The 17,261-nt window shown below is 37.8% G+C and overlaps 2 protein-coding genes across 2 annotated transcripts; both read right to left on the reverse strand.

Annotated features, from left to right (window-relative positions):
* Positions 1–926: 926 nt before the first annotated feature.
* On the reverse strand, positions 927–8,093 carry LOC136223864 (uncharacterized protein C630.12). The gene is made up of 13 exons (XM_066012035.1): positions 7,889–8,093; positions 6,696–6,755; positions 6,431–6,609; positions 5,682–5,817; positions 4,253–4,349; positions 4,039–4,098; positions 3,855–3,955; positions 3,619–3,653; positions 3,470–3,527; positions 2,470–2,544; positions 2,243–2,400; positions 1,886–2,143; positions 927–1,421 (listed from the first exon to the last, which is right to left on the reverse strand). The coding sequence occupies exons 1-13, from the start codon at positions 8,039–8,041 to the stop codon at positions 1,184–1,186; spliced, it is 1,608 nt and encodes a 535-aa protein (XP_065868107.1). The 5' UTR covers positions 8,042–8,093; the 3' UTR covers positions 927–1,183.
* A 1,822-nt stretch (positions 8,094–9,915) lies between these two features.
* LOC136223248 (tyrosine-sulfated glycopeptide receptor 1-like) lies at positions 9,916–13,472 on the reverse strand. The gene has a single exon (XM_066011147.1). It carries the CDS (start codon positions 13,291–13,293, stop codon positions 10,051–10,053), a length of 3,243 nt encoding a protein of 1,080 aa, XP_065867219.1. The 5' UTR covers positions 13,294–13,472; the 3' UTR covers positions 9,916–10,050.
* Positions 13,473–17,261: the final 3,789 nt, after the last annotated feature.

Genomic DNA, 17,261 nt, shown 5'->3' on the forward strand with positions numbered 1-17,261 from the left:
AATCCTTTTTAATTTGGGGTGGGTGGGTGGGGTGGGGAAGTGGTTTGTTTAGAGAATAAGGGGGGAGGGGAGAAAAGTGGTTTGTTTAGAGAATAAAAAAAACTGAAATGATGATTTTGATAAATAGAAAGCATTATTCAATGGCAAATGTGATTATAAATAATTTTAACATTTAGACTTTTCAATTTTGAGATCGCAAATGGTCATTTTGAGCTCATTTATTTTCATAAGTGACTTATATTATTAAAGGGCAAGTCAAAAAAAACTTTTAGATATGAATTTAAAGGTGACTTGCTATAAAAAAAAACGTAAGGTCATAGGTAACGAAAAGGTTGAAAAGTTTGTTGTTTGGTTTAAACCCGATCTGGGCTAGTGTAAGTTCAATACGAATGGTTCTTGCTCTTCATCTAATCTCACAGTTGCTGGAGGGCTGATTCGTTCTGATTTGAGTGTTTGGATGACCATTTATGCAGAAAATTGGCATTGGAAATTTGTTTCAAGCCGAGCTATGGACGCTCTTTTCTCGAGTAGGTTTTTTTAGCCTTAGATTTGGGGATTCAAAGCATTGCTACTAAGTCAGACAATTTAGAAATTGTTCTTAATAATCTTTCCATTCGCTCATCCTTGTGAGGAGTATCTGTCATTTGTTACAAAGTTCATATTTCGCATATTTACCAAGAGCAAAACCGTGTTACCGATTCTGTTCTTGGTGTTACCTGTCTGGAGTTGCTCCCACCCCAAATTCAGAACCTAATCCTTGAGTATCCGTCATTCTGTTCTTGTTTTCTTTTTTCTTTTTTTGAGTTTTGTTTGTTTTGCTTTTCGTTGTTATTAAAAAAAAAAAAAATTAACAGTTACTAAATCACCCTATAGACAGACATTCAAACATAAAATCATGCAAGAATGACTAATTTCAAGAATTTGAGTTCTCAACCATCAGGCAAACTTGAACTTTATTCAATGATATTATTTATGAATACATGTGTGACTTTGGAAACCATACATTTAGGCTTCAGAGCATAAATACCATTGCTGCTACTTCAAAATCTTTCTACTTATCTTCATAACTCCCACCAGCACCCAAACAACACCATTTGAACTAAAACGTGGACTTTCTCGCATTCGTTTACATATTACCAAGGAACTATGGAGCTGCCTGAGGTAGAATCTTTGCGATTTTGATTCACTGGTCGATCCAATCTTTGAAGAGCAACATCAAGTATATCGGTAAATTTACAACAGTCACTATTACTGACATTTGGAACGTCCTTATTAGTCTTCGCATAATCATCTTTGTCTTTGATTTCATTGTTCTATGTTGTAACATTATGTTTGGATCATTTCCGACATCAATCTTCATACAAATCTGCTCTTCCTGAGAAACGGTTTTTCTCGCTGTTGCCCGCATCACAGCATTTCCCCTGTCAGCATAACAAGGAAAAAGTAAGGTGACAGTTACAATTTTAATGTCACATTTAAACATTGTACATTTTGGTCCCTATACTTTTTGATTTTGTACGATGAAGTGTAGAGTGAAGTACGCTGTTAATATTGAATTATTGGGACACACAGAAGGTTTGAGTCAGCCACATTAACGAGACAGTCAATCGATCTGAATAAGGAGACCAACGAATTATCGTCCGATCTTCACTTATGAATAACAGATCAACTTAAGAACACATGCTTTTAACGACACAGTTTACATTCTATTAGGGACCATTTGTAACCAAATCAAAACATACAGGGATCATGTTGAAGTTGAGGGACCACAATGAGACAAGTACAGGGACCAAAATTTGCATTTCGACGAAGTTTAAGGGATAACAAGAGACTGCAAGAATGTAGATGCATAATCAATAAAAATGAGAATACAGATACAGAACACCTTTCAACCGAGATTTTATCGCTTGGACGGGAAGTAGGAGCCTGTGGTTTCTTCACAAGATGCATTGTTCCTTCTGCATCCCACATCATCTCATAATCGCAGTTCTCGTCTTCATCTTTCTCCTTTGTCCCGCCCCTGAACATGCTGCCGTAAAGTCTGACACAATCCCTTAAACCACTCAAGTGATGCTCAAAATCTATGCCGCTTATTGGCCAAAGGTGCAGAGTAACAATAGTCAAAATGTAGAGGGAAAGGTACCTGAAACAGAAACAGAAACAGAAACGGACTCAGAAGAGAAAGTAACAAAATAGTAATAACAAGACAACACTAATCTATAAATCTCGAGTAGTTGCATACCACATGTAGATATGCAGCTGCATTGGAAGAAAACACAGTTGGGATAGTAATGCATCTTCTGGGGCAGACATGTTCACATTTGTCGAGTTACTAACAGATAATAGCATGAAAGATGGATACAAGTTCCCTTGCTGCCAGCTTACTGTTCCTACAGTGTGCTGCATATCATTATTAATTAATCTTCACCACTCCAGAATGTGTATAAATGCCAAAAGTCTGGTAATTACCTCGATAATTTTCCCGGATTTGGACACGTGTCTAACTGTACACTGGTCATGATCATGTCCTGATAAAATGAGTGCCTGTAAGAAACCAGGCATATGTCGGCAAACGAATCTCTTCAGCAACATAAAACGCAAATAGTTAAATGATTTCCGTGCAAATTTTTTGAATTTGGCTTAAGATTATACACAGGCAAGAAATCTTCTCTCTATAAATTTCTCATTCTCATTTTACTGATACTTCACTTGGCAAAAGATAAAATTTGACCCCTCTTGGCACAGTTTGTTAGGCTTGTACTTCAATTTTCGGGAATTTTAATACTTCAGTTTTTCTCAAATTTCGACCATCGACAGATAATTCACACATTAAAAGGTGTCTGGTGAAACTATATCCTCAAACTAAGTGTGTATTTCAGAACTGTAAATCAATGGCCAAGTTTTGTAAAAAAACTAAAGTACATGGACAAAAATATGCCAGGATTTAAGTAGAGAGACCTAAATAACAAATGGTGCCAGGAACAATGCTAAATGTGCCAAAGTTGAAGTACAAGAGCCAAAATGACGAATTATGCAAAGTACCGAGGCCAAATTTTTAGCTTTTTCCTACTTCGCTTATATGGAGTCTCATGAAATGTGACGCTCCTCAGAGAAACGCCATTAGACCTTAATATCATATAATTTGAAATCAAAGTCCAAAACAACAAAATGATAAATAAACATTAGGCTCAAGGGGGTGTTTAGTTGCTGCTTTTCGTGCTCCTGTTTGCCTTTTCACTTTGAGATGTAGAGTTTTAGGTGTTTGGTTAGACATCTCTTGTTTGCCTTTTATATCTGAAAAGTAGCTTTTTATAAAAGCAGTGAATTCTTGCTTTTTGGAACAGCAGTTTTTTCCAACAGCAAACAGCAACGGCAGGTAAAACAAACGGACCCCAAGAGAGAGTACTGCAACCCTATTAGAGCAAACATTGTGTGCACATATAAGATAAAGGACAAGAAAGAGACAAACCGGATTGATTAACTCCAGTAATTTGCTGGAGGATTCCTCAGTAACATAATTTTGGTAGCTGCAAGCATTGAACCATTCATCAAAAGAACAAAATACTAGCCATGGATCAAATTTTACAAGTTCATATGGTATTTAGCCGAGAAGTTTACCTTATTTCTTGAGTTCCAACGGAACGTGAAATCCTCTTAAGTTAAAGACAAACACATGCAAGAAAGTTTAAGAATAGAGAGGAGCATCAGCATCCAGATTCATAATCTATTAATCCATGATAAGAATAAGGACAATGGAATCATCTAGCTTGAAGAAAGTGAATCAACTGAGATTATTAACAAAAAAACAGCATTCTGCTTAGGTTTTCACTCTGTAGAATATACAAAAGGAGTACCTGATTGATGATCTCAGAACCACGATGTGAGCCGCAAGAAGTATTATCCCGCCGATACAATGGAATATGGGTCAATAAAACCCTTGGAACTAACTGAACGTCTGGATAATTAAACAAAATTACTCACTTGTAAGTTGTCTGCGGAAGCTCACAAGTAAAAGGGGAAAAAGTGCACGTAATGTACCCTTAGAGACATTTGTTACAAACTCCCAAGTATCGGAAGACAAATTTCCTCTTTGACGATCTGGATACGCCAAAATGAAAATGTTACCATTTAGTTTCCTTCAAGACATCAGTGAACTCAAACTCTATTTCGTTTTACATGGTGTACTTATAAGGCACTATATATAATTCTTGTACATCCATATTTGATATATAACAAAGAATATACAGTTTACCATCAAGAGTTTGAGAATCAACTGCGATAAACTCCACTTTTCCAACTGTAAAGCGGAAGTTTCTACTTCCAAATTTTTCCTCGTAGCGTTTAACAACCTGAGTAAACGTAAAATTGCAGCTTATTGGACATATACACAAGCCATTATTAAATATAAGATAACATTAAGTCACAAATAAGTATTTGCCTATATCTGTCAACCATACAAAACAAAATACAAATATCTAAACCCCGACTAGGGGTGTAAACAAGTCGAGTCGAGCTGAACCCTAGGTAGGCTCAGGATTGGCTCGTTAATATCTCGAGCCGAACCCTCTCGAACCGAGCTTTGACCAAATCTGACCGAGCTTTTATCGAGCTTCTAACGAGCTTTAACCAAATTAACCATACATGCATATAATAAGTAGCGTAGAAAACAAAAAACGATTGTAAAATACTCCATATGAGTTTAAATATTTATAAAGAAAAACAATCATGTTATTGTCGAGATTCCAGAATAGTAGATTGTACTTGTGGTCGGAAAACACAGACTCGAAAAAAAAATTCAAATAATGAAATATATATTAAAGTTTGTAATGCATTTTTTTTCTTATCAAAACTTAATTGTCTAGCTAAAGACTCAGATGTCTAAGCTTTTTTTGTGTCTTTTTTTTATGGGTTAAATCTTATTTGAGTTGTGAATTATGATGAAAACTAATAATAACCAATGAAATATATATTAAATATACATATAATGAAATATATAGTAATTAAAAGTAATCGAGCCTGCTCGCGAGCTTTCGAGCCGAACCTCCGGAAGCTCGGACTCAGCTCGTTAGTGCTCGAGTCGAGCCCTATCGAGCCGAACTTTGATCGAGCTTTCACCGAGCCGAGCTCGAATAATTTGCGAACTACCAAGGCTCGTTTACACCCCTAACCCCGACAACTCAACAAATCATCTCTTAACACTTGAAACCTATTGTGGAAAGCTTCAACTCAAAATATTATGGATAGCCATAATTTTTTATCACTGTTGCACGTGCATTTTAAATGCTTCAAAGAACTTTCAGACACATATATAAACTTGTTCTTTCGACTTCTTTACTTACTAATATTAGTCCGACATGCCGTTGTCAAGTTCAAACTGATCTATCGTCACACTTCTGTCTCATTTATCACTGGATGTTAACTATTTTTTCTGAAATATGTCTCTTAAAATGACTTCACTGAAGACTTTTTCCCTCTCATCATTCTTACATTAAGAAGTTTCTGAATTTTTTCTTACTTCTCTTTACTTGGTTATCTCGTTTTCATAGGTAAATATTCACCAATGAAGTTTTATAAATAAAAGAACACTCATGTATCTACAAGAAACTAATGAGAACAAGATACCTGTTCAATTACTTGTAACAAAGTGTAGTTCTAAAGATTAAGATGGAGTATTGTAATACCTCCGGACGATTAGAGTTGATGGCTGTATAGCCAACATCATGGTTTCCAGGAATGTAGAAAACTGGCATGTCTGCGTATCTTCCTTCAGAATTCATACCAAAGATATGCCTAAAGCGCTGCAAGGATTCCTGCCATCTTTTCAGTAAAAGAATGTTAAGAGAATTCTGCAGCAGAAGCATTCGCTGAGGAGATAAATGAAGAGCTGAACATGCATATTTTGAGTCGAGAAAAACGGAGAACAAATTTAAGCTAAGAGCAGCGTATATAAAGTGAAAGGATAACATATGCCCTATCAGTGTGTCAAAAGTCAAGATGGAGAGAAGCAACACAAAAACTGATGTTGAATACTCTTCCCAAGTCATAGAAGAGCTAGCTAATCTACCAAAGTTAATCATTTGGTTCAATATTCCGAGAATGGAGTAACTTGTGGTGTGATATAATTTTGAGCTTCAGAAGGGGGTGTTTGTTTGCTACTTTTTCTCCTTCTGTTTGCATTTTCAGTTTAAAAGGGAGAGTTTTAGGTGTTCGGTTAGACACCTCCCGTTTGCCTTTTATAGCTGAAAAGTAGCTTTTTATAAAAGCAGAAAATCAATTCTTTTTTGGAAAAACAGTCTTTTCCAACAACAAACAGCATGTAAACCAAACGGACCATAAATAAAACAGCAAGGTTGAACATGTTGCGGCAAAAGTTTGCTATATTGCCATCTAATTCAAATTTAAAGTGGTAATAGAAAGTTCCAGGCCTTACTCTTGATCTGATAAATAAGGGCCTCCGTCGAAATAATCACCCAAAAATAAAATCATATCAGGTTTGAAAGGCATGATAGACAAAAAGAATGCTCTGCGCATGTATAGATCAGTATAAAATTGTGCAGTCTCCATAGCAGATGATTTTGGAGGCAGATGAAGGGAGGTTTTGTCCATTATCTGTTTATGGAAGCGTATTTATCATATTAGAGAAAATTGCAAATCACAAAACAAATAAAAATCATGCAGCATATAAAAGAACTCACCTGGGGGTCTGCTATTACTGCAACTTTTACATAATCTCCTGGAGCTCCTACTCCATTTATCTGAAACAGATTTAAAAATTGTCTCTCAGCTGATCTGTGAATCTCCTTATGCACTTATATACACATGAGAAATATCCAAAATCTTCTTGCTGATATAAATTACTTTTCCCTATTGTTTGGAACAATTCTTACATGAACCGAATTCAATCAAAATTCCTTCATGATTTGAATTTCTTCACAATTACCTTGTTTTCTAAAGACAATTTAATTCTCTTGTTTGATTTCACAGGAAAAGGACATGAATTCCCCCAAAATCATTAAAATGAATGTCTCTGTTGTGCGGATTTAGCGAAAGATAAATATAACGGAAATCGAAACACAGATTTACATGGTTCACCAACGTTGTATTAGCTAGTCCACGGGCAGAAAGAGAATAACTTTTATTAGGAGGCAGAAAATCAGATTACAAATTAGGTTTACATAATAGAGTATTTGTAGTACTCAATCTAACCTAATCCGATTTGGAACCCACGATGTCGCTTCCAAGTAGAAAACCGAAAGCCACTACTAATCCGAATAGAAAACAAGATATACCGTCGGACCGGGGTGACTCCGCCCCCCAGACCACAGGCCAGGGGCGCATCGCCCCCCTGGACCCCGACTCGCTGACCGGGTAGCAAGACCCGTTGCTTCGTGTTGTAGTGTGTTATACTGATTCAAGGCATTAGGACAGTCTCAAACAAGGGGTAAAGAGTAAAGCAGCCATGTGTCCTTACTTCACAATATATGAAAAGGAAATCCTTTGATGAAAGTGTAATTAAGTTAGGTTTGAAGTTAAAAGCAGCCATGTGTCCTTTCTTCCAGCTGATTTTTTAAGTCAAATGCTGGAAGTGTAATTAAGTTAGGTTTGAAGTTAATTTATTCCTTTCTTTTCCAAATTCCAATTTAAAACAGAATCAAGTTCTTAAATGAACCCCAAAGTAGAAGATGTACTGAGCAAGATCAAAAAATGGTCCCAAAGAGAGAATTCAAAATCAATGATGTAAAGGGTACAATAAAAATGGGATCTTTTTCTTATACTAATTACTTTGATTGCTCAGCGATAACTCAAATACTAAAGAAGCAACTAAAAAGCTCAAAATGCAGCAGTATTACTGTAATAGAGTTTGGTTAGATTGAAGTAATTGAATTACCGTGGAATTGGAAGATGATGGATGAGAAAGATGAAGATGAGGCCATGAACAAGACCAGAGAGAAGGTAATCTAAAGGCAAACATCTCCCCATATAGAAGAGTTACAGCCCAAATTCCACACAACGCCATTGTCAATTTGTGATGCTGCTTCATCTTCCTGTTCCCTGCGGCAACAAGCTTCCGTACCACTCTGAATGTTCTCGCAGGTTTTTGTTCTGTTATAAGAGTTTACTTTTCTTTCTGAAATTACGTTTTTCCCCCAATATTTCACATCGCTTTTCAATTTAAACCCTATATTACATTTTATTGCCATTAACACCCATCTATTTGATTATACTGAATAGTAATAATTAAAGAGTTAGTAACTTTCTTTCATCCCTTTGGAACCCTATCAATTAGGATCCATTTTACTTGTAACGTCTAAAAGGGTGCAATTTTATCTTAACGTTGAAACCAAGAGCAATTTTATCTATAACGTTGATAAATTGGATCAATTTGAAAAATAATTGCTCTTAGCTACCGATGTTAGGGATAAAATTGTACTTTTTTAGACATTCGGAGTAAAATTCCTCTTTACTGATAACTTTAGGGATATTTTTGCACTTTAATCTTAATTTAAAGGAGTAAAGATATAAAAATAATTTTATATATAACTTAACTTACTTTACCTTCAAATCAAACACAGTTACATTATTTAACCATTATTTACCTTACCTTCCATCCAAACTATTTTATAAACCTCACCTACCTTACTTTACCCTACCTTACTTTAATTAACCCCCATCCAAACAAACCCTTAATTTCGTTTCTTGAACAGATATGGCTGGCCCTTTTGCTTTATGCCCTGCCAAAGTTCATCTTTTTTCGTCTATACAACTCTCGGTTTTGCTTTGATCTAGTTATCGATACTAGAAGTTGAAATTCCTCGTATTCCATTTTAGATTTTGAGTTACCACTTACTGGAATTCTCTTCTTTGCATTTTATTTATAGATGGTGTTGTATTTATTGGTTTTGATCTGCGTAGAATATGGTATTGAAGTAGGGAATACTAACTTGTTTCCTGCGCATGCTAACTGTTTGTTATAATGCTTAAACTACGAGCAGTCTGAATGCAGGAACACACTGACTAAAATTTCCTTGCAATTTAGCTCCTGTGAATGACAGAGGCCTGTCACCCAGGCGCCAGGCATGCGCCTCGGCTTCCTTAGGGCTGTTTAGTGTTTTTTTGGTTTTTTTTTTTTTAAATTCTTTTATTATCAGCCATGGATTAAAAATAAGATGAATGGCTGAGATTAGTGTAGAAAATAAAAGAATAGGGCAGAAACAAAGTTTCGATTAAAACCCAAGAACTTAAGGGTCTGCTTGGATGGGGTTAGAGGAGGTTTATTCAAGGAAGGTTATTTTCCTAACCCTGCTTGGGAAGGAATTTAAATGGAGTTTATTTTTCTAACCTTATCTAACCTTGCTTGGCTGAGAGTTTAAGTTTAAATGAAGGTTAAATGAGGATTAAATGGAGGTTCAAAAACCTTAAAATAACCTCAATTTCAGTCCCACCAATTTGGTGGGATCTGGAGGTTCTATAAATAATCTCCCCTCCCTTCCCTTTCCTGCCCTTTCCTTCCCCTTCCCTCCCCTTCCTTTAATGAACCGTGTGAAACCTTCATCCAAGCAGACCATAACTCATGCATTTTATGGTTTTATTGTTGGTATTTGACTATTTGTGATTATTTGTCACTAGTATTATGAATTTATAACTTTTTTATTTGTGCACCTCCTGTCGCTCGGACGCGCGCCTTAAGTTGCGCCTTGTGCCAAGGCTTGAGGACCCTTTGCGCCTTTAATAACTATGGGTGACAGTGAATTGGAGTTCTATCATTGTAGGAAGATATTGTATTTAGCCGTTGTAGTCTAGTAATAGGTTGTTCGTTCGTTAATTAATATAGAGATATCCAAGGATCTTGAGTTAACCACCAAGTTCACATAATTGTATTCCTGTTTTTTTTCTTTTACATCTTTAGCAGTATGATACGGTAAACTATTATTTACATTAGCAAAATCATGCGAAAATCTGCATTCATAACCATTCTTTGTGCAAGTAAATATATGTGTGTACTCTAAATATATGTGTGTACTCTTCACATGTACTGTAAGTACATTTTCACTAACTCTTGTTTTGGGTTGTGTCTGAGCCCAGATTCTCTAGCCAGTCAACAATATCTTTGATAGTTGGCCTCTTCAATGGGTTTTTATTAACACACATACATGCCACATCTAGCACTTTCAACATCTCATCGTCGAAACCTTTTCCTCTTAGATGAGGATCGAAAACTTGGTCTTGTTTGCCTTCATTTCTCATTTGCTGCACCCAGCCAATGAGTTCCTTTGTCGTCATTGGCTTGAATACCTCGACTGGTCTCTTCCCAGTCAGAAGTTCAAGCATAACAACCCCAAAACTGTATATATCTCCTCGCAATGTGGCTAACCATGATTGCCCATACTCCGGAGGGATGTAGCCAAGAGTCCCGACAAGTTCAGTTGTAACATGAGTATGATAAGGAAGAATCAATCGAGACAATCCAAAGTCTGCTACATATGCTTTGAACTTGTCATCAAGAAGGATGTTGCTTGATTTAATGTCACGATGCACGATATGCGGCTCACATGTTTGGTGCATGTAAGCCAGACCTTTACTTGCTCCATGAACAATCTTCAGTCTAGTTGGCCAATCTAGTTGCGATGGACCATCAGCCTTTTCGTGCAACCAATAATCGAGACTTCCGTTCTCTATATAGGAATAAATTAGGAGCCGAGAGCCTGCGTGCACACAATAACCTTGCAATGAAACCAAGTTCTCGTGTTTGGCTGTCGATAGAGCCTCTACCTCTGCTTTGAATTCCCTTTCCATGATACCCATTTCTGCTGAGAGCTTCTTGACAGCTAATTTGGTCCCATTCGGCATTGTTGCTTTATAAACTAAACCAAAACCCCCGCAGCCAACAATGTTTGCTTGATCAAAATTATCGGTGGCTTTTAGGAGTTCAGATATGGTTAAATCCTTGATCTCATCAGTATTGTTTGGGAACAATAAGACCAGACTTGTGTCCTTGTCAGCCTGACAAAATGCAGAATAAGAACTGCTTGAAAATATATCCATCTCTAAGTCATCAGAGTCCCCTCGCGGAATAACCCTTCGATTGGACAATATCCATAGTGCTAGTACAGCAATCAGTAAACCTGTCACGGAACAGATTCCAAGGACCAGTCCAAGGATGAGTTTTATGTTTGTGCTGTAATGGCGTGCACTAGGATCACCCCGTCCAGATGAATTGGAGCAAGAACGCTGTAAAAGCAGACCACACAACCCTGGATTCCCTGAAAAGCTGGAAACTGGGAAGGTATCAAACTGACCTCCAGACGGTATAGGTCCATGTAGATTGTTATTTGCAACATTGAATGAAGACAAGAAGTTGAGAGCTTTCAGCGACGCAGGGATTTCTCCAGATAAGCGGTTTCCAGAGAGATCTAATTGTTCTAAGTTGGTGAGTTTTGATATTTGATCTGGAATGATTCCAGAGAAGTTGTTACTTCTGAGATCGAGAACATGAAGAAACTTTAGTTGGCCGAGCTCTGGAGGGATACCGCCACTAAGATTGTTGTACCCCATGTATATAGCTGGTGGAAGGCTAGAGAGTTGATTGTACTGCTGATAGGTAGCATTGTTGGGCTGGGCAAACACAGGTAGCGGTAGATAACTCCGAGCGAAGAGTTTATTAGCCCCTTGTAATGCTAGAGTATACAACTCTCCAAATTCCTCAGGCAGTTTTCCTGAGAGGAAGTTCCTAGATAAGTCTATGTAGAAAAGGTTTGGTAAACTACCCAACCAACTAGGAATGGAGCCTGTAATTCTATTGACCGAAAGGTCTAAGACTTCAAGGTTCTTAAGCTTGGCTAACCAGGTAGGCACTTGACCAGAGAGTTGGGAAGCACCCAAGGCCAAAACCTGGAGATTCTGGAATCCGTCTAAGTTTCTTATGTCTGCGTCATCTGGAATCTTTTCGTTAATGAAATTCACTGAGAGAATCAGAGTAGTGAGGTTCTTGCAACCCATCATAATTTGGATGGCTCCTGTAAGGTTGGTTAAGTTGTTGTATGAAACGGACAGAAACGACAGCGATTCTAATGCTTGTATTTCCGGTGAGAACTGCCCTGTCAACTGGTTGACGGCAAGTCTAACAGCAGTTAGAGATTTGCATGAATAAAGACTTGCAGGCAAAGTACCTGTGAAGTTATTGTTTCCGAGATCGAGGATGCTGAGTTGGAGGAACTTGGAGAAATCAAAGGCAGAGAGCTCTCCTACCAAGAAATTGACCCGCAAATTCAACGTAACAAGCTTTGTACATTCTATCAGAGATGGAGGAATTGGACCGGTGAGGTTGTTGATATGAAGCTGCAGCTGTTCCAAGTTGGATAGATTGCCAATACCTTCAGGAATTTGGCCAATCAATTGGTTGGAAAAGAGATCAAGAATCCTGAGTTGGTTTAAGTTAACCACCGCGTCACTGATAGAACCCGAAATCCTGTTGACAGGTAACGACAGTCTCTCGAGCAAGACAGCCTCGTAAATGTCTTCAGGAATAGTCCCTGAGAGATTGTTGAAACCTGCAGAGAAAACCTGTAGATTGGAACATTCACCTATCCCAGACGGAATATTACCACTGAAATCATTGTTGGAGAAGTCAAGAACAGTCAATGAACGAAAAGAACGAAGACAGATGTTCGGTGGAATTTCGCCCGTGAAGCTATTATTGCTGACATTAAATCTACTCAAATTTCCAGCCAGTTCCAGAAATGAGTTAGATGGAAGTACCCCCTTGAAGAAATTGCTAGACAAGTCTACTATCTGAGCTGCCATTGAAGATTCATTAATGTCATTAGACGGTAACTCCCCGTTGAGACGATTATAGCTGAGATCAAGAATCTGGAGGCGAGGAAGAGAAAACAATCCGGCAGTGATAGGTCCCGAGAGACGATTATGAGACAGATTGAGCTGTGAGAGACTGGTCAGGTTTGCTAGAGAAGGTGAGAGAATACCAGCAAGGCTTCTGAAAGGTAGCGAAAGACGAATCACCCGGTCATCACTTCCCTCACACTCAACTCCTTCCCACAGGCAGCAATCAATTGAAGCAGACCAATTCAGAGGAAATGAAGCTGATACATTCGAGAAGAACGGATAGAGCGAATCATAATCTTCTTGATTGCAGATGGCTGCAGCACAGCAAGATTGCAGCAACAGCAGCAAGATCAGTATAAAACTAGACAGGACCATAACCGGTGCAGACGACGAAGAAGATGATGATGATGATGGTTTTGCTATGGCTTTAACATCCATTATCAGAAACTCCATGAAAGTGCAGTGTCATCTGATATCTAGGATAAAAAAGATGTGGAGATAAGAGAAGAAGGGGCATTGACCAAAGAGAGAAAGGAGAAAAAGAGTGTCAATTGGGGCATGACGTTTTGATAATTGATATTATAATGGCACTAGAATTTTAATTAACAAAAGTGGGAAAAAACAAAGGTGGGTATCATTAGAAATATGAATATTTATTTCTTATAAGCGTTTACTTTTCTGATTGATGAAATAATCCCAAAAAAACTATGTCAATACTCAAAAAGTTTCAACCTTTATGAACCAGAAAAATGCTAGAACCTCCCAATTGAAGAACTATGCATCTTTCACTCTCTGGTTAGTTTTTTTTTTTTTTTTTTTTGTGTTTTATTTAATAAGTTGCCTTTATTTTTTAATGTTATTTTGTGGGTTGTTTGTAAAATTTGTATTGATCTGGATTGTTATTAATAAAGAAATGGTTTTTGGACAGAGGAGCAAATGGAAGCAAGTTGCAGAAGAAGAGAGTGATTCAGGCAGCCAGCATATAAAAATTGTTTGAACTTTTCAATAGTCAACCAAGCTGTACTTGATCATAACATGTCCTTTGCTAATAAGTAAGGTTAACTTTTGACACCGGTAGGACCAGTGGCGGATCTAGAAATTCTCAAGAGGGGGCAATACCGGTAAAAAAAAGTACGAACAATGAGAAGAGAGGAGGAAGAGATAATATAATTTGTTTAGAATGAAATTTTGAAAATTTTAGACACGATGTTTGGGATTTTATTTCTTTTTTCTTTTTTAAATCTAAGGATAATGAGGGTAATTTTGGGATAAATAATATAGATAAGATGAAAAATGAAAATGGAGATCTATTCTGTTTGGATATTTATGTTTACTGATTTAGAAGATATTAGTGGATAAATAAGATAATTAAAATATTATTTTATGACATTCTATTGTAATTATTATATATTTTAATTTTTTTTATAGTAGGTTTTGTTTAAATTAACTTGCATGTCTTTATCATATTTAATGCGAAATTTAATCATTTTAGAAAATTCTGGACATCACAATAGAGTTAATGTGAAAGGATCTCTTAACAATGATTTTTTAATAGAGTTAATGTGAACGGATTCATAGGAATAGACCCGCAAGGGGGAAGCTGCCTCTTGTTCCTTTTCTAAATCTGTTGCTCGATATAGATGTATTTAGATAGATAATTTGTTTGACATGATTCACGTATGTTTTTTTTTTATCATTTATATCGTATATAATTATATAAAAAAAATATAAATTACATAACGTAATTATGACACGATAAGTGATTTTGAAACTTCTACTAATAACAGATTCATTGGTCATTTTCTTGGCCCATTGAGAAGCATCGTGTAAATTGGATTATTAGAAAAGCTGTTAGATTTTGTTTTCTGCTTCTTTAAAAATAAAGACAAAAACAAAATTCTTTTCTTTTCTTGAAGTTGCTTCTTTGTTCCTGAAGTAGTTAAGGTGGTGACGATTTTTACGATTACCAAAATATTCAATAGATGTTGATGGTCAACTAATTTAATTCCAATCCAATGGATGGCTCTTGAATATTTTAGAGATACTTTTTTAATTCTAATCCTTAAAAGACTTGGACATTTGATATATTATTATTATTAAATCCAGTTGTTACCATAAAACTCAATTGGGGTATTTGTTTCAGCTTTTCGAATGAATATTTAACGTTTGACTCCAAACCGTAAGAAATATAGTGTTTGATTAGGTTTATACAATATTAGCATTTAATATTTTTTATTAGGAGCTGTTTATGAAAAATTGTTTGTACATATTTGATACTCACAAAATTATCTTTCTAATTTTGAAGCGTATTTATTCTTTAATATTATTCATATTTCTATATTATTATTGCCGAAAAAATAGGGTTTTATCTTTTTTTTTTGTAAGAAGGGAAGAAAAAAAAACAAACAAACAAAAACCTAACCCGGGATCAGTCTAGGAAGACTGACCCCAATCCTATCCTCAAGAAGAGAAGGTAACAGAAAAGAAGGAGGAACGGAAAGGGTAGAAACACCTAACATCCCCCCATGCCCAACAGCTGCCAAGCGATCCGCCACGCGGTTTTGCTCCCTATAAATATGGGAGAAGGTAAGAGAATCGAAGGCAGGACGAAGCCTCAAGATGGCTTTAATGAGATTCTGACTCTTAAGACAAACAGCCTGTCTATCCGAAATCCTGTTAATAGCCTCCAAATTGTCAGACTCCACCGAAAGTCTTTTAACACCCATGCGAATGGCGAGTTTAATGCCAGACAAGATCCCCCAGAGCTCCACAGTAAAGGAGGAGCTCGTACCTAAGTTATGGGTAAACCCAGCCAGCCAGGCGCCACCAGCATCCCGAAGAACTCCACCAGCAGCAATTCTGCCATTACTAAGGCAGGAGCCATCCGTATTCAACTTGACAACCCTTTCCTTGGGCTTCCTCCAACCAACTAACTGGACCTCTTTAACCGGGGAGGGGTGAACCAAGGGCTCTCCTTCAAAACTCTTTGTAATAACAGAGAGTTTTTTCGAGAAGTAAAACCGGAGGTCAGGAATAAAGACAGTCTTCTCAGCAAATAACTCTTCATTCCTCCATTTCCACATTTGGTGACAAATAATAGCGAAGAGAATAGCCTCGTGCTCCATACTGGCCAACAAATTCCCATTAACGCCTTCAGAGAACCAGTCAATATCAGAGAACCCCATAAAGGAAGGAAGGATGTGGTGAGGAAGGACCCCTTCCCAAACCTTTCTACTATTCGGGCAATCCCTCAAAGCATGGCACAAGGTTTCCACATGGCCGCTTCATCTGCTACAGGCACTAGATACAGCCAAGTGCCTTCTGTGTCTATCTGCATTCGTGAGGAGCCTGTCTTTGACTCCCAGCCATAGGAAACTCCTAATGCGGTAGCGGACTTTGAGGGCCCAAATGGACTTCCAAATTTCCAAGGGAGGATCAGCCCTATTAGGGGTAAAAGCTTCATAGGCCGATTTGCAAGAATAAGAACCATTATTAGTCAAGGCCCAGCAGTGTCTGTCCTTATCCTCCTCCTGATTACTAATCTTCACACCTCTAATATTAAGGAGGGTCTCCAGGCTAAGAAAGGAGTCGAACTTAGACCAGATCCAGTCTCCCTCCGAGTCCACCACATCAGCAATTCTCCAGGAGAGGAGATCATTCGGCGGAGGGGCGATGCACACCTCAATCAACGGTTTGTCACCAATCCAGGTGTCATACCAGAAACTAATGGATCTCCCATTACCCACCTCCAAGCCAATCCCCGTACAGAACTCAGCAAAAACAGCACTAAGCCCTTTCCAGAGGAAGGAACAGCTGACAACCCTCTCCTTCGGGCCACCAAAGATTCTATCTTTCCTATACTTGCCGCACAGAAGACGAACCCAAAGGGAGGAGGGGGATTGCCACATTCTCCAAAGAAGCTTCATTAACAGGACTTTATTATTGTCCTTAGCTTGCCTTATACCAAGACCCCCCCTGCTCTTAGGCTGGCAGGCTTCCTTCCAAGGGACCAGGTGAATCTTCCTCCCATCCCCAGACTCTCCCCACAGAAAACGCCGATTAATTTTATCAAGGTCGTTGAGGACCGGCTCAGGGAGCTTATAGGCTTGCATGATGTGATTTGGAGCAGCGCAGTTGATAGACTGGATTAAAGTAAGGCGACCTGCAAGGGAAAGAGAATTAGCTTTCCAGCTAGCACACAAACCGTTAGATTTATCCAAAATGTCTTTAAAAGAGGCTTTGGACACCCTGTCACTATGAAGAGGGACCCCAAGGTATTTCCCAAACGATTGAGTCAGGGGAATGCCAGACATCTCACTCAGTCTTCTACACAAGCTATTATCCATATTCTTGGAACAAAGCATACGGGATTTATGGATGTTAATCTTCTGGCCAGAAGCCTCACAAAAGCAGTCGAGGAT

Source organism: Euphorbia lathyris, chromosome 3, assembly GCF_963576675.1.
Source record: "Euphorbia lathyris chromosome 3, ddEupLath1.1, whole genome shotgun sequence".
Lineage (NCBI taxonomy): Eukaryota > Viridiplantae > Streptophyta > Magnoliopsida > Malpighiales > Euphorbiaceae > Euphorbia > Euphorbia lathyris.